General features: G+C 48.1%; 2 protein-coding genes across 2 annotated transcripts in view; one reads left to right on the forward strand and one right to left on the reverse strand.

The window, feature by feature from the left end:
- Positions 1-136: 136 nt before the first annotated feature.
- On the reverse strand, positions 137-4,392 carry apex2 (APEX nuclease (apurinic/apyrimidinic endonuclease) 2). Its single transcript, XM_012820097.3, has 6 exons — positions 4,043-4,392; positions 3,825-3,908; positions 3,365-3,542; positions 2,757-2,900; positions 2,280-2,349; positions 137-2,087 (listed from the first exon to the last, which is right to left on the reverse strand). Exons 1-6 carry the CDS (start codon positions 4,155-4,157, stop codon positions 927-929), a joined length of 1,752 nt encoding a protein of 583 aa, XP_012675551.2. The 5' UTR covers positions 4,158-4,392; the 3' UTR covers positions 137-926.
- A 58-nt stretch (positions 4,393-4,450) lies between these two features.
- Positions 4,451-25,752, forward strand: part of zgc:162200 (uncharacterized protein LOC558638 homolog) — a 28,924-nt gene continuing 7,622 nt past the window's right edge. The window contains exons 1-7 of the mRNA XM_031566991.2: positions 4,451-4,771; positions 7,293-7,651; positions 13,657-13,869; positions 15,278-15,430; positions 16,934-17,458; positions 19,180-20,103; positions 21,541-21,720. Coding sequence (XP_031422851.1) covers positions 7,370-7,651; positions 13,657-13,869; positions 15,278-15,430; positions 16,934-17,458; positions 19,180-20,103; positions 21,541-21,720 — 2,277 coding nt within the window. The 5' untranslated portion in view covers positions 4,451-4,771; positions 7,293-7,369. The remainder of the gene's footprint in view (positions 4,772-7,292; positions 7,652-13,656; positions 13,870-15,277; positions 15,431-16,933; positions 17,459-19,179; positions 20,104-21,540; positions 21,721-25,752) is intronic.

Raw genomic sequence — 25,752 nt, forward strand, 5'->3', positions numbered from 1 at the left:
GCAAATCCTGAAACCGGTTTTGAGCAGGAGGTCACACTGCTCCCCTGTGACACTTTAACTGGACATTCACTCCTGGCTACACTGGCAATTTATACCTACAATAACAGAGTTCATAATCAGTTCATGGAACAGGTAAGGGTCTATGTTATGTATGGATCAGTTATATAAATATATATATATTTTTTCTTTTTTTATTTATATTTATAAATATAAAGCCTAGAAAGGTTATTCTATGACTGAGATCATTTTACCAAACTATGTCCATACACTTGGCAACATAAATATGGCAGTTTGCTGAAGGTCACGTCGTTGACAAAACAGGATATGTTACTAATGACGGCTGTTGCATCTGGTGTGGGAGGTCCGGTGGGGAAATACCTGGTAAATATCACCACTGACTTCCTATTCAATGGTGAGACTAATCAATTACCCATCTGACAGCAAGAGTTCCTGTTAGATACTGCCTTAACACATGCGCCATCTAGTGGATATGATTGGTAGCAACCACACATTGTAAAAAGACTGACTTTATTTATTAATTTATTAATTCATACTGAAAGAAAAAAAAACAGTCTATGGAAGTAAAAAAATCTATATTTCTAATGTAGTTGCTTGCTGTATTGTACAAAACATTTGAAACAGCTGGGAAATAACACCACAACTGCTCTCAATACACACTGTCTCAATGTAACTGAAACATTGGAAACACTGATACATTGGAAAAACATTGTAAATGACTGATGCATATCTACCAGTGCAATATTTTCAGTGGCAGCAGATAACATGTGAGGTGTTTTCATAAAAATCCCAGAATAAAAACAACCATTTGAGATCATTTGTTCTAGTACAGCAATATTAAACCCTGCTGCTCAAGTATGGGCTGAGACTAAACTCAACTGTCGCTGTGGAATTTCGGGATTCCCCTTCTACTTCCCTTTGTCCACCCAGGCAAAGAAGTTACACCTGGCCTGGGGGTTGGAGGCGTGGCCTTGTGGTCTGGCGCACACAAAGAACTGGCGGCCCATGGTTGGCCCCGCCTTCTTCACTGTGCGCAAGACGCAGGGCTCGCCGTGGGCCTTACAGGGGGGCGGCGGCGGGGGGCCCCGCAGGACCGCCTTCCAAAAGCCAGGGCACGCCCCTTTCTTTGAGTCCCCGCCCTCCTCAGGAAATGTGGCCCTGACCATGCCCTCATCTGGCTCCTGACCTTTGACCTCTGCAGTGCCATTAAGGTCAGACACGTCCTTCACAGTGTGCTTGTTCATATCAGGTCCACACTCCAGTAGGGAGTTACTAGTCCCACCTGCGTGCCTATTGGCTAAGCTGCAGGTGACTTCTGGAGGGGTGTCCTCAGTCCTGTCTGTGAGCTCAGCGGAGGTCTTTGGTTTCTGTTCTACAGCAGGGCCTTTAGGTTTGAAGAAGGCCAGCAGGCTTCCCTGAGGTTTTGCTGGTGCTGCCTTTGCCACACGGCTCTTCTTACCCTTTGGCGCTGAAGGCTCCGCCACGCCATCCAGCCCCCGCTTCCTCCCGGCGCTCACCCCCAAACCGACAGGGTTCACGTTCTCCCGGGTCTCCCCCGTTTCCTGGGAACCAGGAAGAGGTGTCTCTTTGGCTTCTTTGGAATTGACTGAGTCCGGTCTCTGGTCGGCCATCTTGACCAGGAAGCGGGATAGCTTCTGCTGCTTGCCGGCGAACTCAGGCAAGTAGCACGTGCAGAGAGGCGGGCAGCGGGCGCTGGGCCGAACCTCGCAGCTCAGGTGGCCCCAGACGGGGCAGTGGTCCGAGCCCTCCACCTCGGGCATGATGTCCGCACCCAGGAAGAGTGTCTCCGCCAGGGGCCGACTGGCGAAGATGTAGTCAATGCGTGTGCCGTAGTTGGTCCGCCGGGCTCCAGTCATCGTGTTCCAGCAGGTGAAGGCCTGCGGACGGGACGGGTGGAAGAGTCGGAAGGTGTCGACGAACTTCCCGCCGCAGACCGCCGGCTGCTCGGAGTTTGGATCATGGTCTTGGTCAACGTCCTCTTCCTCCTCTGTGGACCCAAACAGTAAACCATTGAGCCACTTTCTGCCAGGGTTGTCCTCAAAATGTTCCTGGGTGTGGAGAGGAGGGGGGTGTGGCATAACAGGATTAATCTGACTCTACAGGAAGTGCCTCAATGGAATCTTTAAATATTACAATGAATTACTCAAGATTGATATATGCAAAGAACAACAAGGCCCAACATTAGCTGTCTAGCACAACATTAATTTATATTCTTATGGGTATCTTGCTGAGGCACTTACAATGTCATCAGGATCACAGTGGTCTATAGGCCGGTGGGAGGTATTTATATCCCCCAACACGATCACGTGGCTAAAAAGAAAAAAGAAATAAAACAAAACTAATGGCTTTTAGATTTTCAAAACAACCTTCACCTTCTCCTATCCTCATCATGGTGTCACAAGCACTGAAGACTATTTGCCTTTTGTGAGCTGTTACATGTTGATACATTTCTGTAGTTATTTAGTAGTTACCTCCTTATCAACTAAGCCTAACTCTGAACAACCCATCAACAAACCACCATCTATGTCTAACCTGATTCTGAGCCTAACCCCAAAGCTGACCCCAAATCTAAACCTATTTCTTATTCCTTGTTGCTAAGAGACAGTGGCTAATGTGTTATTTGCGTATGATCATGGCCCATAAAAAAGAAACCGTGACGTCATTCGAGCTATATGTATATACTGCCTTCTCTAGTGTCAGTGGCCAGAGCGTCTCACCTCCCAGACGCCAGAAGTGCCTCAGCACGCGTCTGAAGCAGCTGGTAGAACTGCAGCTTGAAGAGTTTGCGTTCCGGTTTCTCTGGGTCAGCCCGAGGGCAGTATACATTTACAACCGCAAGTGTTTGTGGTCCATCTGGAGCCCTGCACCATTCACAAACACACACACACACACACACACACACACACACACACACACACACACACACACACACACACACACACACACACAGGATTTTAAAATGTAATATCTGGCCAAGCATAAGGGTGTAAAAAGTGTAGCTGTTAATACTGATCTCACTTAACAGGCCTAATAATATATTATACGTTTTTTTGTATTTGTTTGTGGGTCAGTGTTTACAAATTGCCCTTATATCTGGCAGAAATATACATTTAGTGGTAATCGAAGTATTCAATTTTTTTCCTTAAGAAATTGTTGAGTGATTCCATTTTAAATATTTAAGAAGCCATATCTTCTGCATCTCCTGATAACTATTGTTGAATTTATATTTACATTTTTATTTCCATCATATCATCATAGGGATTACAACGTCTTTGTCATATAGTAGTAGAGGGTAATTGAGCCTTGAGTGGATTTATAAGCTTACGTTATTTGATGATGTGTGATGACAGCTCTGCCCTCATTGTCCAATAACTGCAGCTCCTCAATGGAAAACTCTTGGTCACCATAGCACCTACCAGCTTCTCCATTGTTGGTCAAGAGGCCTGTCAATCCCTCTTCTGCAGCAAATGGAGTGGCACTGTCCTTGCAAAAGGTTGCCACCCCTTTTCAGCAAGGTGTCATTGACAGCATGAGATGGATTAGAATCAGACCAATGACAACATCAGAAAACTATCCAACTTGAAATATCCCGATGTCTTCAAGCGAATCAAAAGACTTTGTACTTTAGGTGGAAAATGGATCCACAATAAAGACATTTTGGATCACCAGTGCAGTGATGTTAACATCTACAACAGTTTTAAAATGATATCAATACCTCGAATAATGTAGCTGGCTGGTAGACTAGTCATTCGGGAAACCAAACAGTAACACAAGGCACCACTCACCTGAGTAACCGCTGCGTCCTTTACTGAAGCTGAAGTACGAGTTGTATCCTTCTACAATTGCTGTTCTTTCATCCAATAGGTCACCTGTTACAAAATAACAGGCACATGTAAATTGGATGAGCATGCATTTCTTCAAAAATTAGCTACCTTAACAGTAACTTCATGCCATGCTATTCTGACCCCTGCATGAATGGTTATTGAACAGTAGTGATTCTTACGTGTAACTTTTGTTTCTTGGACACAAATAATGTCAGCGTCAAATGAGTCCAGGTTTTTTTTGATTGCATTCTTAAATGTCCTTATACCGTTGATATTCCAAGTCACAATCTTCATGTTTTACGTTAAAACTAGACTCATTTGCACATTTGATATCACATTCACTCTCGGTAAATGTACACACAGAGAATTTGAAACGGAAGTAAAAAAGGGATTGTGAGCTCTCTGTCGCCGCCTGTTGTGTGGAGTATACAATTAAAACGGGGATTCTACAACGTAGCCTACCTAAATATTTTCTTGAAAAAATAATTTGGTGAAATTGTTAACATTGCATATAGAGACGTGTTAGATATACTGTCTCTTCATTCAAGTGATTCGTGATTTTTGCGGAACAGCTTATTTTTACCTACCCTCCCACGACCAGGAAGTAGGATGATCTGCGCCGTTCACTCAATGACCGCACTTCGGCGCGCCAACACTTTCAAAGCTGACACTCATGAGAAGTAACATTAGATAGGAGCCAATGCACTGCATGCTAAGCCAGTTGAAGATTTCAAACACGCCTTGATGGTGTGTTATTTTGGTGTCTAAACCCAATCCAGGGAGGCGTTAGAGTTTTGAAAAAAGACAACAGAGTCTGGGGCGTGCTTTATACATATTAACAAACTGAGGACGATGATGAGATACTTATCCTGGACAGCAAAATCAGGATTAATTGAGTAACTTACAAGGTAAGACTGTCTTGTTAGCCCTAACGATAAGTTACTGAACAAGGATAATGTTGTAGCTAACTATAAACCAACGTAGCCCTAAATTCGTGCCGCTTGCTATAATTAAAGTTGAACTTTATCACAAACTGACAGATTATAGCTTGCAAGCTAACACATTTAGTTATCTGTAAACAGTCTGGCTGGTCGTCTGGTCAGCATGCATCTTTTGAGTCTCTAACGTTAGCAAGCTAGCTAGTTAGAGGGGCCACCTTTATGAACAGTCATGTTGAGGAGTATCAGGTTCGGCAAACAGTCTGGGTTTTTTGTTATTTTTCAGCCTACATTTGCTAATATCGCATTCTACCATCTTAAATTAACATTGCACGAAGTCGATGTTATAGATACATTAGCGGGCTGAATGATTTGACATTTTCTGAGTCAGCGAGAGGGAACGTTAGCCATCCTAGCTAATTCTAGAAATTAAGTTCGCTTGCAAGTTAACTAACGTTAGCTCCCGTTTATTTAGTCATTTATTTTTCCTAGGTGACATTACGTTGGCAAAGCTAACTATCAGTTGTAGTCAGCTACGTGTGTATGGAACCGCAGTAGTTGTCCGGTTAAATAGTTGATTACCTGCTGACACCACATACAGTCGGTGGGATGGCGCGTTTGTTCAGACATAGCTAACTTAACTCGGATATATTTAACTTTCACTGCATCACAACATGTTTAAGCAGCTCTCACGAAGAAGGTGTTTCGTTTGCTCTGGTAGCCAATTTTTTTTTAGCTAACTACTGCACATTAAAGCAAGCTCAAAGTATGGTTGTAAAGTCAATCTACAAACACATCTCTATACTTTACCAACACCAACGTGTGTGCGCTTTAGTTTAACGGATTCACTAATTTGGTACAGCTAAGTATAATTTAACAGTTCAGTTGGTGTCGTCAGGATGAGAAAATCTCTGCTGAACATGATATGGCAGCAGTTTCCTATGGGCGGATGTAGTTGCTGACTTCAAATGGTTCAGTCTTCTAAAGCAAATTACAACTAAAAGATGTGTCAATGATGCCCACCTCCTGTAACCCTCTCTGTTGTTGTCGTACAACACAACCAGTATCTGGCTGAGTGAGTTATAAGTTTCCCAAAAATTCTACAGCGGGGAAACTATTGTAGATGGTGGTCAGTGGGTTGCACTGTGACCAAATAAGGACATATTTCGGTAGTTTTTGTAGAATTCTGTTTTGACGTTATGTTCAGATATATGTGTGTGTGTGTGAGAGTGAGAGAGTTTTTGTCACATTACTTTGTCCTAAGCACTGATTGTAGTGCACTGAAGCCATTGACTTGAGACGTGCCATCCAGTTTCCCCTTTAGCCCTCATAGAAGAGGGCACTGTAAGCATCAGTCGTTCTCAACCGACCGTAGAGACCTGGAGAATGGCAGGGACAGGCGTTGCCACACTGCACACCACAAACACTGTGTTATTACAGCCTGACCGGACCTCAGGGAAAGTGACCAAAACTCCGCTAATCTGATAAACTAAATCCTGCTGTCTGTGGCCTTGATGGGATGACTTACTGGGGGCTCGCTGGCGCTCTTGCTGCATGCAAGATTACCCGCCTGTTGCTAAGCTCTCATAATTACATTCCATAGGGCATTAGTGATGATGAGCCATCGCAGTCCTTTTTTTCAGACCTTGGGTCCTGGTCTTCGTCTTGTTTTTTTGTTTTGTTTTTTAGACACAATTATGAATTAGACTGACCTGTATGTTGCCGAGACAGTCCATGGATTTAGTTGTCAGTGAGTAAGTAAAAACATGGGTTATATTCTCACTGTACTTTAAGTAATTGTTGTGTAAAATGCCTGCTCTGTGACCTAAACAGTTGCTGTGGTATCTATTGGGTTCTTCGGAATCTCCCTACCTGTGTCTGTCTGTGTGTGTCTGCCTTTGTGTGTGAGTGTTTGATTTGACTTCTTCGTGAGGTTTTCCCCTGAATTTCATGAGCTTTCTGCATCCCTCACCCCATTCAGCTGAGTTTGATAGTACCTTCCTAAGGGCTGTCCTATTGTTATTATTATAAATCTGCCCCACCGGGGGGCTGGGCTGTCATGATCTCTTCCCTGCTCTTGCCTCGCAGCTAGTCTGTGAATGAGACGTGGTGGATTAAGAGGCCACACTGATCGTCACGTTTACCCCGAGATGGCCATTCAGGCCTGCGCTGCGCTTGTAATCCTATTAGGACTGAATGACGTTGCAGGGGAAGCCATTTGTTCACCTTCAAAAAACAAACTGATGGCAAGAATATGGCAGTATGGCACCAACAAGAGAGCCCATTGTTGCCCATTGCTGTCCACTGCTGTCTATTGGTTAGCGCTCTTCATTTTGTGTGGAAATGGAAGTTTACTGTTTTTAAGCTAACTGCTTCTCCAACCATTACTGAATACTTTGGAATTAAGTTAGATAACATTTGAAAGACCAAGGTGATGCCATAATAGAGATTCTCCTCTTTTTGTTTTGTTTTGTTTTTTTTGTTTGTTCAGGAGGCATGAAGAGCCAGGCTTGAGGGACTTGCATCCAGAATCTTCCGCAGAGGAGGAGGAGGAGGAGGAGGAGGTGGATGGAGGAAGAGGAATCCAGGATGCTGGAAGAGGAAGAGGAAGGGGACGAAGAGGGCGGGATGGGGGCGGGCGAGGGCAACTCGGACATAGGGGGTCCGGTGGACCTCCAGGTGGCGGTGCAGAGGCTGACGCTGGAGCTTCAGGAGGCCAACGAGGAGAAGCTGCAGGCGGCTCGCTACGGCCTGGCCGTCCTGGAGGAGAGCGCCGTCGTCAAGAGCCGCAACAGCCAGCTGGAGGAGGAGCAAGAGGCCCTGAAGCAGGAGCTGCAGCAACTACGCGAGGTGAGCCGGGGAGGGGAGGGGAGGGGAGGGGAGGGGAGGGGAGGGGAGGGGAGATGGGGAGCAGAGGCGATGCTACACACCTAAGATCTCTGTATGGGTGGGGTGGTTTTACACTGAGGAGATTGTGCTTCCTCTGCCATAAAATGTTTCCTTATCTTATCCAGACCTGGATTGTTTTTTAACCTTTCAGGAAAGCCTCGTTGGCTGATTGCAGTGGCTGTTTGTGCATGTGTCTGCTGTCCCTCCTCCCTCTTTCTGTAATGCATCTACTGATCGGGCAGGAGAGACTGGCAGGCTGACACAGTGCATAACCCCCCCTCAGGCTTTCAATATCGCAGGTGGAACCATTACAGTGTGTTAATGTGAGACTATCAAGCCATTACTGAAGTCATTACTTCTCTTCACACACACACACACACACACACACACACATAGGGCCAATGATTTTCCGTTTAAAAAAAATGCATTTTCCGTTTCACATTTGGTGAATTCCGTTTTTTTTCCGTTTCAGCTCATTTTGTTCACCCTGAGGTAGATTGATGGCTTAAAATGAGTGAATAATATGTGCCCTTCTTAGATTGTTGTTTGCCAGCCATCAACAGAACAGAACACTAAACATTTTTTGTTTTAAATGCGATTGGGAAGACGAGCGCGTGAATGTGACTGAATGTGGCTTTAGCGGAGATCTGTGGGTCAACCGTTGAAAAGGGGGGTGTGGCCGGAGCAGAGTTCAGCGCAGACGTGACATTTTCTCAGTGGTTTTGTTCTTTAATTAATGTTTGTTCATCGTTGCAATCGTTTGTGTGTTTATTTGAAAGAAATATAGCCTTGCAGCCCAAAATACAGGGGAATTTGGGCGATTTGTATGAACACAATGATGTTTCCGTTTCAAAGGTGCAATTCCGTTTCAAAGTGTTCATTCCGCGAATTCCGTCCGTTTTCCGTTATCGCGGAAAATCATTGGCCCTACACACACAAACACACCCTCCCTCCCTCTCCTTGTCTTGTGTGATGAGGTTCCTCAGAGGTGAGGCTGTCACACACATGGGCCTCTGCTCTTTTTCCTCCTCCTCATCCTCCTGACTTCCAGTCGTTTGGGCTGACATCTCTCCAGAGAGAGAGAGACACACACACACACACACACACACACACACACACACACACACTGGCATTTCAGAACCACTCACCAACCGTGAGTAATCTCACTGGCCTCACAACTCTTCAGCTCTCTCTCTCTCTCAATCCCTTTCTCCCTCTCTCCCTATCTCTCTCTCTCTCTCTCTCTCTCTCTCTCTCACACAATCACTCTCTCTATATCTCACGCTCTCTCTCTAATTTCGATGACTGTAAAGGTTAGATAACTGATGAGTATATAGGTCATGGAGTGAGATCTGATTTTCTGTGTTTGACTTTCTGACTTTCAGAGGATAATGTGATGTGAAAATAAAGTGTAGGGGAAAATGTCCCTGACCACTCTCTCATTGACACACAGAGCCCCTGCACGTCCAATATAAACCCTGAGGATCAGCAGTTCAAACAGACATAAAGCCCAACAGGAAAGATACGTGCATATAGAAGCATCTGTTTCAGGCTAGTCGGCAGGATAACAAGGGGGACGGTAAAATAAAACAACTTCTGTTCTAATTTGAGCAGGATTATTTTTAGATTTTTATTATCATGTCATTTTATGGGGCCTTGAGGGTGCCTGTCTTTCTGTAATTGTGTACATAATAGGACCCACCCTTCTAAGGGATTTAATATGCCACCATGAAACCTCAACGTTATCAGCTCCTTCTTTATATTTAGCTTGAGAGGAATGCTGGAAACAGCCTGTGAGGGTCTGTTCAGCTGTTTCTTGTGACAAGTCAGCTGTTCGGCTCAGAGATTCCAGTAGACTGAAGGGGAACTTGTGAAGGCTGGAGATCAGTCAGGAACAGCCGCCTGTGCAGACCCCAGAACAGCCTGCTCTCTCTGGCATAGCTCCTCGCCCTCTCCCCGGGGGAGCCAGGGCCACAATGTTGCTGCCCGCTGCGTTCGCAGAGTCGTTAAGGTAACTTTGAAATCTGTTTTAATTCGTTCTTTTTCCAGAATTAATTGCTTCTGCTTCTGCGTCTGCAAGGCTGAAATGGGTCGAGAAATCAGAGAGTCGTGTAGAAGAGTGATTGACCTATGGAGCAGAATGCCATTGCATGTGTAGTGAGGGGGAGGGGGGGGGGGGGGCGTGGGGGTGTTCCGTGGTTGGATCGTGTGAGCACATGCTCTCCGTTGGTATATTTGCGTAGCGGAGGATAAATGACTGAACTGCTTTGCTCAGCAGATACGTGTGTGTGTCCTCCACAGAAGCCATTGCATGTGAAGGTTAACTGCCGCTGAAAGACATTTGCTGCCTCGGCAGTAATGTTTACAAAGAGTAGTTCATATCCGACGTGTAAGAATGCAAGTGGGTGTAAAACTTGAACCCAGTAAGCACGAAACTCCTCCTCCCAAGCCATCAGTCATAACAGACAAGATGGCTCCTTCTTTCTATGGGTGGCAGACAAGCATGAGTCCACAAATCCTGAGTCTGTGATCCCTTGGCTGCGTCCTGGGAGTCCGGCTGCTCAGGGTGAATGCCAGCCAACCCTCCAGATCTCACGTGCGGCGCGGCCATCAGGCACAGGGCACCAGCTTGAAGGCTCACATCCATCTGTCATTGTGTCATCAGAATTTGAGTAGGGGGACCTTGAGAGGGCCAAACGACAGCAGATTTGTATCGTTTTGGGAGGGATTGGTTAGGCTGGTCACGTGCCTTCCAGGCAACACGCAGTGTGAAAGTGGCAGTGTCAGATAATGGAATTTGCCCACACACATACCACACACATATATATACCACACACACACTTCGACAGGATTACTGGCAGAGATGATGACACTCCTGTTAAGAGTCCTTTGAAAGTCTGTCTGTGGAAGAGCCCGTTGATGCACTCAACCCTCATCAGCTCGCTCTCTCATACACGCACCCGCACACCCGCACACACACACAAGGATTACTGGAATAGCCGCATCACCTTTGGTTCTGTTTACCCCTTGCTAACAGACTGGTTCACAGTGTGTGTGTGTGTGTGTGTGTGTGTGTGTGTGTGTGTGTGTGTGTGTGTGTGTGTGTGTGTGTGTGTGTGTGTGTGTGTGTGTGTGTGTGTGTGTGTGTGTGTGTGTGTGTGTGTGTCTGACTGACCCAGTCCCTGTTTGGAGAGAGAAGATAAGTGTTTGTTTAAAACTCTTCCTCTTCCAGGCAGAGGAAAGGACCTCATAAATAATGTGTATGGTATACACCCCAACCAAGGGTTTGTGGGTATGATGGGGATGACCTTAAACATGGGGCTCTTTTGTATGCACTGAATGTTAGGCAGGAGCACACCACACCACACAGACACCACACCACACAGACACCACACCACACCACACAGACACCACACACACACACACCACACCACACAGACACCACACCACACCACACAGACACCACACCACACCACACAGACACCACACCACACAGACACCACACACACACACACACACCACACAGACACCACACCACACCACACCACACAGACACCACACCACACCACACAGACACCACACACACACACCACACCACACAGACACCACACCACACCACACCACACCACACCACACCACACAGACACCACACACACACACACCACACAGACACCACAGACACCACACCACACAGACACCACACCACACCACACCACACACCACACAGACACCACACACCACACAGACACCACACACACACACAGACACCACACACACACACACCACACAGACACCACACACACACCACACAGACACCACACACACACACACACACACCACACAGACACCACACACACACACACCACACAGACACCACACACACACACCACACAGACACCACACAGACACCACACCACACCACACAACACCACACAGACACCACACCACACCACACAGACACCACACAGACACCACACACCACACAGACACCACACACACACACACACCACACACACACCACACAGACACCACACACACAGACGCCACACACACAGACGCCACACACACAGACGCCACACACACAGACGCCACACACACAGACGCCACACACACAGACGCCACACACACAGACGCCACACACACAGACGCCACACACACAGACGCCACACACACAGACGCCACACACACAGACGCCACAGACGCCACACACACAGACGCCACACACACAGACGCCACACACACAGACGCCACACACACAGACGCCACACACACACAGACGCCACACACACAGACGCCACACACACAGACGCCACACACACACAGACGCCACACACAGAGACGCCACACACAGAGACGCCACACACAGAGACGCCACACACACAGACACCACACACACACACACCACACACAGACACCACACACAGACACCACACACAGACACCACACAGCTGGCTAGTGCCTGGAGGAGCTGCCTGAAAGCCCAGGCCTGATGGATAGACCTCTCTGCAGCGGTGCTAACAAGCCCTGAAGGGGCGGAAATTGCATTTCCACTTATGTCTCCACTTGAATCTCTCCAGCCTGATGGTCCTTCTTCATTGCTGTGTGTGTGTGTGTGTGTGTGTGTGTGTGTGTGTGTGTGTGTGTGTGTGTGTGTGTGTGTGTGTGTGTGTGTGTGTGTGTGTGTGTGTGTGTGTGTGTGTGTGTGTGTGTGTGTGTGTGTGTGTGTGTGTGTGTGTGTGTGTGTGTGTGTGTGTGTGTGTGTGCGTGCGTGCGTGTGCGCGTGGCTTGGTGCCTGGACCCATAATCATGTATTTGTGTTGAATGATTGTGTGTGTGTACAGAAATGCCAGACAGTGCGCAGTGCATTCTTGTATCCTCATCTTCACTTTGCAGTCCCAGAGAGTTTAAAGCCAAAAGTCAGACACATCGGTCATAAATCTCTCACCAGCTCTAATGGGACATTGTCTCCTCCATAACTTTAAGAGTGGAACCAACACTACCCCCTGTCTCCTCCTTAACTTATGTCTGGCTTTGGGAAGATCTCACTGGGTACCCTCTCCTGTCCCTCTGTGCTCTTAATGGACCTGCAAGACCTTTCCCGTGTCCCCTCCCGTGACTAATCCATCAGACTAGGAGCCTTCTTCTAGACTCTCCCATGATGTGGGACAGAAGAGGTGAACCATTGTTTTGTCCTTAACTTATGCTTTGGGCTGAGGGACGTCCCCTCCTCCTCGTCCCTCACACACACCGAGCTGTGACTGGTGGCTTGTTGGCCTGGGCTCAGTGTGACTGTGTCAAAGTGGTTTGGCGTTCTGTTTATGTTGGGAAGGCCCCCTCCTTTTATGGTGCGGCCATTTTCTATAGACAGTGGGGTTACCCCTCGGAATTTCTGGTTGCCTGGATGGCCGGAATGCGGTGATGTCACAAAGGGGATAATGTATGCGTGGGACCGTCCCCCCGGCCGGAATGGAAGAGTTCTTTGAAGAAAGCGTTGTTGTTGTTGTTGTTGTTGTTTTCCAGCCGTTGGAAAGTAAACAAATTCCTTTCCATTAGAAGTCCATGGGGACTGAAACCAGGCGTTGTTTAGCAAAATTAGTCTCATGTCCAGTATCCAGACCGCCCAAACCTGAAATCTTCCCAGGTTGAACACAAATGCAACTTGTGTTGGGAACTATTTGAGATGAGCCAGCTGGACTGCAGGAAAGAAACAACATGTCTGCCCTCTCAGCCCATGCAGCCATTAGACTTGTATCCAGATCCATTTTTCTAAACATAAATGCATTAAGCTGAGTCACAAGAACGAGGCAGAGATTAGTCCTGCTACATAGTTGGCCAGACCAGGGACTAACCGTGTGTGTGTGTGTGTGTGTGTGTGTGTGTGTGTGTGTGTGTGTGTGTGTGTGTGTGTGTGTGTGTGTGTGTGTGTGTGTGTGTGTGTGTGTGTGTGTGTGTGTGTGTGTGTGTAGGCCCTGGCGGACTCGATGAGCAGTCAGAAGCGAGCGGCGGCAGACGGCGAGAACCGCGAAGAGTCTTTGCTCCAGGAGACGGCCAGCAAGGAGGCTGCCATGTCGACGCGCATGGAGGAGCTGCAGGCGGAGCTTCGACAGGCCCGCATCACGCTGGCCAATGCGCTCGCAGAGAGCGAGAGGCTGGGCGGGCTCTCAGCACAGCTCAAAAAGGTAACGGCCAATCAACATGATCTTTCACCTCCACACATCCAGTCAATAGTTGCCATTTGCTTCCATGAATTATTTTATTATTTGAATGGTGATTTTTCTCAAGCAAGTTGATAGCCTTTCAGCTCAGTGTGTCAGACGGAAGGATTGTGATTCAGACCAGCTCAGAGAAGAACAGAGCCAACACTCTGTTGGTGCCAATGGGAGGCTGGCAACATGGCAGTAATGTGCCAGACTGCTCGGCTGCATTTTGAATAGCCCTGAAATTAAAGTGTGCGGCTAGCCTATCAGCTATCATGTGGGCACTGACTTGCAGTCATTTGAGGTTTGACAGAAAACCATGCAAATGAATGCGAGGGGACTAGTTAGCTAGCTGTCCATGTTAACTAGCTAGCTGTCCATGTAAACTAGCTAGCTGTCCATATTAACTAGCTAGCTTTCCCCATTACGGCTCCGAGCCTTCGCCTCTCTCGGCTCTTGTGTGACACCAGACAGCAGACGGAAGCCAGTGGCAGAGAGCAGAGGCTCAGTGTGGCTTCCTCTGGTAATGAGAGAGGGCGCTTGTGTTTGACAAGGCCCCAGTCAAAACCAGCTGGGGCCCGGATACACGCTAGCTGCTGCTCTGCGCTGTGTTCAGTCAGCCATGACTGCAGCCATGGCCTGTGTGTGTGTGTGTGTGTGTGTGTGTGTGTGTGTGTGTGTGTGTGTGTGTGTGTGTGTGTGTGTGTGTGTGTGTGTGTGTGTGTGTGTGTGTGTGTGTGTGTGTGTGTGTGTGTGTGTGTTATCGTATGCACATAGTGTGTGTGTGTGTAACAGTGTGCACATAGTGTGTGTGTGATCGTATGCACATAGTGTGTGTGTGTGTGATCGTATGCACATAGTGTGTGTGTGTGAGAGAGAGTGTGCACATAGTGTGTGTGTGAGTGTAATTGTGTGCACATAGTGTGTGTGTGTGTGAGTGTAATTGGGTGTGTGTGTTGCATGAATGATTACATGAGAGCAGCTCTGTGCTGTGCTTTTCTTCTGTTTTCCCTTTACCCTGCTTTTGAAGGCTGGCATATGGGACGGCTTTGGCTGGCTTTGAGGTTTGACGAGTTTAGCCAAACTGTAATCGGACCCAGCTGAGGATGCCTCTGTGCTGCATTATGCTATGAAGAGCACACACACACTCACGCTCTTCTCAATGTATACTGTTACAAACGTATATTGAGCAGTGTTTGTTCATGTGTGTTTGTATGTGTATGTGTCTATATTTGTATGTGTATGTGTTTATATTTCTGTGTGTCTGTGAGCACGCACATGTTGTTTTTGTGTGTGTGCGCACGTGTTGTTTTTGTGCGTGTGTGTGTATAATATGTGTGTATATAATATATATATGTGTGTGTGTGTGTGTGTGTGTGTGTGTTATCAGGAATGCGAGTGCTTGGAGGCTGAGAAGGGCCACATGCGTGATGAGATGAAGGAGTTTAAGGTGCGCGAGATTCAGCAGCTGCAGGATAACAGCGAGCTTGAAGAGGAGAACATCACAATGCAGAAACAAGTCTCGGTTCTAAAGGAGAACCAGGTGAGAACACATGCACACGCCCACACAGGACATCTCTCTGCAGAAACAAGTCTCTGTTCTTAAAGAGAGCGAGAGCAAAGCACACACACACACACACACACACACACACACACACACACGTAACAGACTCCGTTCTAAAGTAGAACTAGATGATGACATAAACCTCACAGCATATGTTGGACGCTACTTCGTTCTGCAGAGACGGAACAATATAATTGTCCCAAATCAGCGGAAGACATCAAGTAGAGGAGCCACAGAGTCACTAAATGATGACTCATGTTTTGGGAGACCAGTGCGAGGCGTTGGCTCTGGAGCATGAGGGTGGCATGAGGTTGGCATGAGGGTGGCAGTGTTGGTTTGTGGGTTGCTGCGTGCCATTCTGTCAGTCTCTGCGGAGAATGGCTGCCTTTGTGCCACGGGTTGGGCCATCCATCTTGTGATCGCGGCTTTCCTTCCCGTGCTCACCTCCCCCCCCCCCCCCCCCCCCCCCCCCTTGCCACACAAATGCCCTCATTGTCAAAGGCATGACCCCAGCCGGTCTGCAACAATAGCCCTTCTTAAGCAGCCGGGGCCAGGAGACAATGGCAGCCAGGCACCCAGATTAGCTGACTAACGGCATTAGCCGGAGATTGGGGCTCGCCAGCGGCTAATTTACCAAATGACGCCGGTGTAAGGTATGCTAAAGCACTGTGCCCTACATGGTCAACAAAATGACGACGCACAGACAAATCCTATTACTGTGTGTTTGTGTGTTTGAGGGCGGCGGTCCATATGTGAAATGTGTTTTGTGTCCATATCATTCTCTATGTACCAGGAGTCTGTAGTGTTGCCGTATACTTAACACATAATACAATGTGCACCACTGTGGCAAAGATAGCTCCTGTAACCTCTGACCTCTAACCAGATGCAGCCCTCAGTTGGTGCCTATTGGCAGAACCTGTGCCGGACCTGTGCCAGATGTGGGCCAGAACTGGGCCAGAGTCTGCTGCTTGTGAGGGAGTAGCTCCACTGTGTCTCCTTGTCTGGGGGGGGGGGGGGGGATTATGGCGCGCGGCAGGCAGAGGCTTATTCCTTTAGCCCTCTTTAGAGTTATGAGCCTGACTGAAGGCATCGCCATGGATACACACCTGCCTGTGGCATTTAGACTCCAGCGTATGAAAGTGTTGTCTGAATTGTTCCCACCTCCATGTTTTTGTCTTCTACACAGAACCTTAATGTACATGAACTAGACCACTGTTAATTTCTCTCACACTCACACTGCTGCTCATCTTACACACACACACACACACACACACACACACACACACACACACACACTAATGAGCCCGTCTCGCTTGGTTTGGTTGAGTTGGAAGCTCTGAAGTTGACACTTTCCCATAGGAGCAGGACTGACGTATGAGCTCTACTGTAAAGAGGAGGAGCAGGACACACACACACACACACACACACACACACACACACACACACACACTCTAACCCATGTCTGTCTGCGTCTCTCATCAGGTGGAGTTTGAGACGCTGAAGCTGGAGCTGTCCCATAAGGAGGAGGAGCAGGAGGTGCTCCGTGCCCAGCTGGAGGAGGCGGGCCGCCTGCGGGCGATCGCCGAGCGTCAGCTGGACGAGGCTCTGGAGGCGCTGAAGGAGGAGTGCGAGCAGAAGAACTGCCTGCGCCGGGAGCTCGCCGCCCTGGCCCTCAACCCCTTCGACTCCCTGGGGCCCCTGGACCTCCACCTGGGGCAGCTCGACGACAGCCACGACGGCGGGGGAGGAGGGAAGGGAGGCGGGAGAGGGGAGGATGGAGAGAGGGGGGAGGAGGAGGACCAGGACAGTGGGTATAATAACGGGCTGGGCTCTGGCTGTGCCCCGGGGTCTAAGGGGTCGAGCGGCGGCGGGAAGGCCCAGCTGCGGTGCTCCACGCCCAGGAGCAGCGACGCCTTCCTCAGGCCCCCGGCTCCAGGGCTGGTGGCCGACCTGCTGAGCGAGCTGCACCTGTCCGACAGCCAGAAGCTCAAACAGCAGCTGCTGCAGGTAACACTCGAGAAGACACACACACACACACACACACACACACAGTCGCCTCCTCACTTCCTTGCTCATAAATGCATTCACACTGGCTCAAACCCATACACTCTCACTCGCCTGTATGCACAGATATACACATGCAGGCTCAGCAAACCACACACATATATATGTATGGTTATTCTACGCATGCGCATACACACACACACACACACACACACACACACACACACACACACACACACACACACACACACACACATACATACACGCACACACACACACACACACTCACTCTTACTGCACAAATGCTGATGACCACATATGTTATGATTAGTGGCCCTATCGGAGGTACATAGATATTACATTTTTCTTACTTACTAGGGGAAACCGATTTGCATAACATTTACATCTGAGCATGTGTGAAACTATTCAAAATAGTTCTCAGTGCAGTGAAACACACACACACACGCACGCATACACACACACACACACACGCACACACACACACACACTGTATGTAAAGCAGTTGTGTTTTCAGATGTTGCATCACGGTACTAAACCTGTAATTGCTGTTTCCTGTTAGATCACCACATCCTGATCTGCACACACACACACACACACACTCTCTCTCTACCCCCCTAAGCGCCTCCAGGAAGTCTGTGGACCCACCTGAAGTGTGCTTTACCGTGTGTTAAAATGCCACTTGGCCTCACTAAAACCGCACCACTCTTCCTCAGGAAGCCTGGTGTACAGCCCCACAGTCCTCAGGAGTGTTCTGCATAATGGAGTGGTATTGAATAATGCACAATGCTCTTTGCTAGTCGCCCATGCTCCATGTGTTGGCCAGACCTCACGTCTGTCTTCCCTGGGCTGAGGGACCGGGCTGTGTGTACTCAAGTGGAAGCTGGAGTGTCTGGAGAAAGGCGCAGTGTTTGGGTTGAAATTGACTAGAGGTTTTTTGGCCATGTACACACACCCACACAGTCAGTGTGTGAAAGTGCGTGTGTGTGTTTCCTGTAGTCACTGAAAAACACAGAACCAGTCTTAAATGTCTCCCCCAATTCATTCACATGAAGCCTAAGTCTAAGACTGGTGTGACGGAACGTTCTGGAAAGTCAGAGGTATTATCTCCGCTTTATCAGCGCACCTGTGGAACAGCAGGCTTGACCTTGGGACAGATTGTTGATCTTTCCACCAACAGGAGCATAGTGAGCTGGTTAAAACTTGTCCCCTTGAACCTGTCCCACGTTTTAAGGCGGCAGACTAGGATACTGTAGTATGTGAGATTGGTAATCCAGTACTTCATACCGCCCTTCTCTTTACCACTCTCTGAATAGACAGACAGCGCCAAAAGAGTTCATAGTATGAACATAATTATGAGAGCACACTAAATAGCACACTATTATACCTGCACACTTAATAGCATTGATGTTATGACAGAACCTCCATTTGCCTACTTCAACAGTAGGAACTTGCCCTAGACAGTATCCTATATATGGGCCATCTTTTAACCCTACTTCTGTCTGTCTGTCTGTCTGTGTCTGTGTCTGTGTCTGTGTGTCTGTGTCTGTGTCTGTGTCTGTGTCTGTGTGTCTGTGTGTCTGTGTGTCTGTGTGTCTGTGTCTGTGTCTGTGTCTGTGTGTCTGTGTGTCTGTGTGTCTGTGTGTCTGTGTGTCTGTGTGTGTGTGTGTGTGTGTGTGTGTGTGTGTGTACCCCCCAACCCCCAGGTGGAGCGTGAGAAGGTGAGCCTAGCCAACACAGTGCAGGACCTCCAGAAGCAGCTGGCTCTGTCCAAAGAGGCCCTGAAGGAGCAGCAGGTCAAGATGGAGCAGCTGGCCCAGAGGCTGGAGGCCGCGCTCTCTCCCCAGCCCTCGGGGCCCAAGCCTGGGCAGGGCTCTGGCCAGAGCCCCCCTCTGGAGAACGGCCTGGGGGACGGTCGCAGCGGGGACGGCGGCGACTACTATGAGCTGGACGCCAAGAGCGCGGAGGTGCTGGAGTGCCGCATGGCCGCGGCGAGCGAGGAGGTGGCGCGGCTCCGGCAGGAGCTGAAGGCGGCGGACTCGCGCACGTCGGCGCTGGAGAGCCGCTGCCGCCAGGAGAAGGAGCGCTGGCGCGGCGAGGCCCAGGAGCTCGCCGACAAGATCCGCCAGTGCATCGCCGCCAGCCGGCAGGACCAGGAGCGCATCGGGCAGCTGGAGCGGGAGATCGGCGCCACGCGGCGCGTCGCCAGCGACTCGGAGGGCCACCTGAGCGCCACGCAGGAGGAGCTGCTGGCCTTCTCCGAGGAGCTGTCCGCACTCTACCACCACGTGTGCGTCAGCAACAACCTGACGCCCAGCCGCGTCACCCTAGACTACTACCGCGACGGGGGCGGCTGCCGAGGAGGAGGAGGAGGAGGAGGAGGAGGAGGAGGAGGAGGAGGTGGAGGTGGAGGAGGAGGGGGGCGCAGGGAGCACCAGCACCCGCTCCGGAAGCGGAGGGAGGGGTACGGGCGGAGCAGCGTAGGAGGGGAGGCCGACGGAGGAGGAGGAAGTGGAGACTCCTCCCCTGCCTGCGGCAGCTGCCCGGGGTCTCCCACCCCAGACTTCAGGGACCCCTCTAACGTCAGGAACCTTGTGGCTGTTATCCGCTGCCAGATCAAACACCTACAGGTGAGTCAGAGCGCAGAGAGAAAGTGTTGGGAACAGGACTGTGTTCATTAACTTCGATTCTTGGTCAAGGGACTAGTTTACTAGACTTACAACAATGAAGACTGAGAACCCAAAAAAGCCATAAGCCACTATGAGGACCGTTCAGTGCCGCGAAGGTGTTTGAAATAAGCAAAATAAGGTAGTCGCCTGTTCCTGGAAGTCTTTTTTGTTTGTTTGTTGTTGTTTTTCCATGATTGAACGGAAAGATTTCTCCTCAAAGGGGCATTTGGTGACTGCAGTTAGGTGACTTCAGAAAGAGTGATTTAAAAAAAGAAAGGAAATGTGCTGGCTGGCCTAGAAAATGACACCACACAAATCCTGGAGCTTACAACGTGCCGTTAGTGAAAGGTGATATAAAAAGCTATATAGCTATAAGGAATTTAGTTACAAATGTGCCTATGAACACATGACAGGGCAGTATTTAACTTCCTGGTGGTGAGTATCCATGTGACATGGGGAGGAAGTGGCAATTCAGCAGATTTGCCGCAGATGTAGAACTTCCTGTAAAATGACAATGAGGTTGTCATTGACGACCACAGTGATCTTTGATGGAAAGTATATCTCCTACCAGGTGTAACAGCTCAAATAACGAAATGTAAGAGGTTAACCTCGATATTCTGTATACCCAGTTCAAGCAGTGAGCTGGTTTTAAAGATATGGTATACCATTTTATTCAAGCTTTTATGAACATTCCCTCCACTTCACTAGACGATCTGTTATCTCTGGCTAAAATATGAAATTGACTCATGCTGTGGATTTTCCCCCGTGTAAACCTCCCTGCAGACATGTTTACGCAGTGGTGTGGAGGATGACAAGCTTAGCTAAATGTAATCCTAATTGAACATGTCTGATTCTGACTTATTCAGAGAAATCTCATGTAAGCTGATTTTCTGGAGTTGGGAACATGTCATTTCAGCCACTGGCGTCCCTAATACAGCAGCTAATACATGAATATGCATCTCATTTAGGAGTCTGCGTGGATTCAGCCATCGTGTAGAAAGTGTGTGTGTGTTGTGTATGTGTTTTAGCGAGAGAGTGTGAGTGAGTGAATATGGTCTCTATTTGTTTGATCTGCATTTGCGTACAGCAAAATTTTTACAACTGTGTAGAAATTGCTGAAGTGGGAGTGTGTGTATGTTTGAGTGAGTGTTTGTGTGGTCTGCATGTGTGTAAGTCCACGTGCGTCAGTGAGGTATGCGGGTGTGTGTGTATGTTTGAGCGAGTGTTTGTGTGGTCTGCATGTGGGTAAGTCCACGTGCGTCAGTGAGGTATGCGGGTGTGTGTGTGTGTTTGAGCGAGTGTTTGTGTGGTCTGCATGTGGGTAAGTCCACGTGCGTCAGTGAGGTATGCGGTACTGTGTATACTGACCTCTGACCTCTAACCTTTGCCCTTTGGTAGGTGGCAGTTGACCTGTGCAGGAAGCGGGGCACGCTGCCGTCTGCGGCGGGGTCGCTGGGTTCGGAGGCGGATCGGGACACGGAGGCGCTCCTGGAGGAGGTTCTGAAGCTCAAGTCCCTGCTGAGCACCAAGAGGGAGCAGATCGCCACACTACGCACCGTCCTCAAGGCCAACAAGCAGGTCTGTGCACCCTAGATCTTCATTCATCATATACATACATACATGCATGCTACGCACCGTCCTCAAGGCCAACAAGCAGGTCTGTGCACCCTAGATCTACACATTCATCTGTCCCATGGAGATCTATGCAGGCATGCATGCTATGCACCTTCCTTGAGGCCCAAAAAAAACAGGTCTGCTCACTGAATATCTAAGCGTTCACACAGACTCCAAAGCTAGCAAGCTAATCCTGCCAATCTGCTTGCTGTATGTCTGAGGGCCCAGCTCTGGCTTTGAGTTTAGTCCTTAGGATACATATCTGTAGACATACAGCAAGAAGCTCAAAGCAGGAACGCAGCCTAGACACGTCTTTATCTTTATCCAAGTGTGTTTTGTACTGTCTGTTTGGCACTTCTGCTTTGGTCAAAGGTCATTCATAGAGAAACTGATGGTTGTTCTGGCACTGAGGGACACATGGCTCCGATAGGGTCTTGAATGTATGGAGCAGGTGTGTGTACAGGAAAACACACTGGTATGAGGGGTGTGTGTGCGCGTTCAGGAGGTATTTACAAGTGAATAAGTTACAGATTTAAGGGGGAAAAGTCCAGATGCATTGCTTACACGCCCATCTGTTTGGGTAAGTGTGCAAAACCCAGAAGCTGTCGCTGTGGCTTTTCAGTGAAATCTGAATTGAAGCTTTTTTTTTTTGTATTATGTAAAAAACAAAAAACATGGGTGTTATTTTTTTTAAGTCACTTTGAGTTCTATGTGGTTTGACAACCAGTTGGTCATTGTGTTGCTCTACATGCAGAGTGCATTAGCTCCAGCTTTGCACGATAAAATAATAATAATCGTCTGAACTCTTGGCCTAGTGCGGCGTAGAGAAATGAGGCCACTGGATCTTTCGCTTCACTAGCCACAGTATTTCTGCACCTTTGGTCTGGCTCTTCTTTCTCTTGTTCTGTTTGTCTCTCATTCCTTCAGTCTGTCTGCCCTCCCTCTTAAACTTTTCACCCCTCACTCGGCTGCAGTTAAGTGTGTGTGTGTGTGTGTGTGTGTGTGTGACCTGGTCAGGATAGTGTCGAGTCAGATGGGTGTCTCGGTAGGCGCCTAAGGCATCATGGTGACCCGCTTCTTTTCCTGCTCTGTAGTTGGCTTGTTCTACTCTTATAAATACAAGAAGGTTCTCCAAGCAATAATCTTTTCCATTTCTCTCTACTTTACTTTACCCAACCCCCCCCCCTCAAAATAATGTTTGATAAGCTGGATGTGTTATCTCTTCAGTGAGATTTTGACTCGTGCGTCACTAAGTAGTACCAGTGGGAGATGGAGATGAGGAAATCAGAGAGATAATTCCGTCATACATCTTTTATGTCCTGTAAATTCCTCTTTAATGCCATTCCGTGTGGTGTGATTGGATGAGACATCCACCAGCAGTGCATGGTGATTGGATGACACCTCTCCCTCTCGCCATCACCCGCTGAAATGGAGGTTCTATGTGTCTACCTGCTCGTGAGTGGTGTGGTGTTTCTGTAACTGAACCTGTAAGCTCGGGAGAAGCCTCGCCTGAGGTGAAGCTCAATCCCATCCCGGGCCTCACGTCACCTTCTAAGCGTGAGCGGCGCCAAGCATGCGAGAAACCTGGAGGAAGGGGGAAGTTAGCAGAAGGCCAACCTTCTGTTCTAGGTTTACATCTGACTTATATCTCTGCAGGCTCTCAAAGGCTTATTACAAACCTCTACTTCCTCCAAACATGAACACGAACCGCTGGCGAGATTAGCATTATATGAAATCTTAATCTTTAAGAGTAGTTGGAAGTCTTCTCTGCCTGCGTCATGGTCGTGCTAATGGCTTACTAGAGGAAGATGAGGGGAAAAAAACATCTTAACAGTGAAATTTACTTTCCGGAAGCTTTTTTTTTTTCTTGCTCTCATTCGCTCACATTTAGGTAAAGTTTGCTTAACCTTTCTCATGTGTGCAGCTTTGCTTCAGAGGAGCCCAGCACTGGGTTAGAAGTGCACCCTGCTAGCTATTACTCATAATGATAATAGCAACCGCGCATTCAGTAACAAAACACTGCCCAATTTTACCGGCAGTGTTCTGAGGAATAATGTGTTCACTACTTCATTGATAAACTGTTATATTAGGAGAATTATATTACGAAATGGATTTGATCTTGTGGTTAAAGAAGCATTATGGAGTTTGTCAGCTGCTATATATATATATATATAGCTGTTTTAGACTAGACACCGGAACAGATATTCAATTCAATTCAATTAAATCCCATTCAATTTTAATTCAATAGCGCCAATCGCAATTGATATTGTCTCTAGGTGCTTTACAGAGCCCAGAGTCTGAACCTGACCCCTCTAGAGCAGTAAGGCAACCAGGGGCCGGGAAAGACTCCCTTTTAACAGTAAGAATCCTTGAGCAGAACCTGCGCTCAAAGGCCATGCCGGCCAGGTAGAGAGATGGTAGAGGGAGGGAGGGAGGGGGGCAGAAGGGAGGGGAGGGAGGAGAGAAGGAGAAAGAGAATCAGGAGGACACAGATGAATTCATGTACGCATCACAGGATGAAACATACTAGCACACATGCGGCATATGTACACGATACATACATTATTCCATGCAACATAAAAGAAGGTCTATATGTGAAATACACAGAATTAATAGCAGTTAAAAATGGAGAGCGCGCCAGCTTTCAAGGTAGGCTGTAGAAGCCTTATGAGGACACTGTTTACACGGTCACTATTATAAGGATAAGCAGAGCAGTGAAGCAGGAAACTATGTCAATGATGGCGTTCGTTTATATTACGGCTAAATGGGTTGGCATACCATATGTGTTATTAGCAGAGTAGAATTTGGGCAGCAGTAAGGAGAGGGTCTCTGCAGGTAGATCATACACACTGCATTAAGGAGAGGGTCTCTGCAGGTAGATCACACACACTGCATTAAGGAGAGGGTCTCTGCAGGTAGATCACACGCACTGCAGTAAGGAGAGGGTTTCTGCAGGTATATCACACACACTGCAGTAAGGAGAGGGTCTCTGCAGGTATATCACACACACTGCATTAAGGAGAGGGTCTCTGCAGGTATATCACACACACTGCGGGATCCGTGCCCAATTGCGGTCAGATCCGCATCACAGGCACTGGCCATCTGACGACGACATCACTGGGCATAGCTACATAAAAAGCAAACACACCCAACAGCCCAGCTGCCACTGATAAAAGCTTGCTAATATGCTCACTGCTAATATGCTAACTGCTAATATGCTAACTGACGTCTTTTGGGGATATTGTTGTTGGCGATGTGGTGCTTTGAAGGCTTTTATTACGTTTTTCACGGGGTGTTCCAACCCAAACCACAGAAGTGCATAGTGCATAGTCTGCACGGCTGGTGGGAACGACACAAGTGTTTATTTGTTCTTCACATGACCATATTGCATCAGTATTTATTTGAAGATGATGCCAAAAGTAGTAAAAAAGTAGTATTGCTTAAAGGTTAGGGTTTGTAAGTCGTATGTACTAACATGAGATGTGCAGTTCATTCAGGAAGTACTCAGACCCCTCCACACGTTTCACATTTTATATTGCAGCTAAAATCATTACAATTCATTTTTTCCTCATCAATCTACACTCAATACCCATTAAAGATAAGGAAAAAAACAGAAGTTTTGAAATTTTGCATATTCACATAAACAGACTCCTTGATCTGACACTTGAAATATAACTCCGGTGCCTCCCATTTCTCTTGATTGACACATTTCTCTGCCTGGATGGGAGTGCACCTCTGGTCAATTCAGTAGACTGGGCATGATTTGGAAAGGCACACACCTGGGTCACAGCTGGCAGTGCATATGAGGGCAAAGCCCAAGCACACAGCCAAGACAGCGCAGGGGTGGGTTAGGGACAGTTCTGTGAATGTCCTCGAGTGGCCCAGCCAGAGCCCAGAATTGAACCCAGTCGAACATCTCTGGAGAGACCGGAAAATGGCTGTCCACTGACCGAGCTGATCTGATCTGATCTGAGCTGACTGGATCTGCAGGGAAGA

This window comes from Clupea harengus, chromosome 4 (assembly GCF_900700415.2).
Source record: "Clupea harengus chromosome 4, Ch_v2.0.2, whole genome shotgun sequence".
NCBI classification, from domain to species: domain Eukaryota; kingdom Metazoa; phylum Chordata; class Actinopteri; order Clupeiformes; family Clupeidae; genus Clupea; species Clupea harengus.

Coding starts and splice junctions, on each gene's coding strand:
- apex2 (XM_012820097.3), bottom strand. CDS start 4,157: ATGAAGATTGTGACTTGGAATATCAACGGTATAAGGACATTTAAGAAT. Junction 2,901..3,364: donor ATCACACATCATCAAATAAC/GTAAGCTTATAA, acceptor TGAATGGTGCAG/GGCTCCAGATGGACCACAAA. Junction 2,350..2,756: donor GCACTTCTGGCGTCTGGGAG/GTGAGACGCTCT, acceptor TTTTCTTTTTAG/CCACGTGATCGTGTTGGGGG.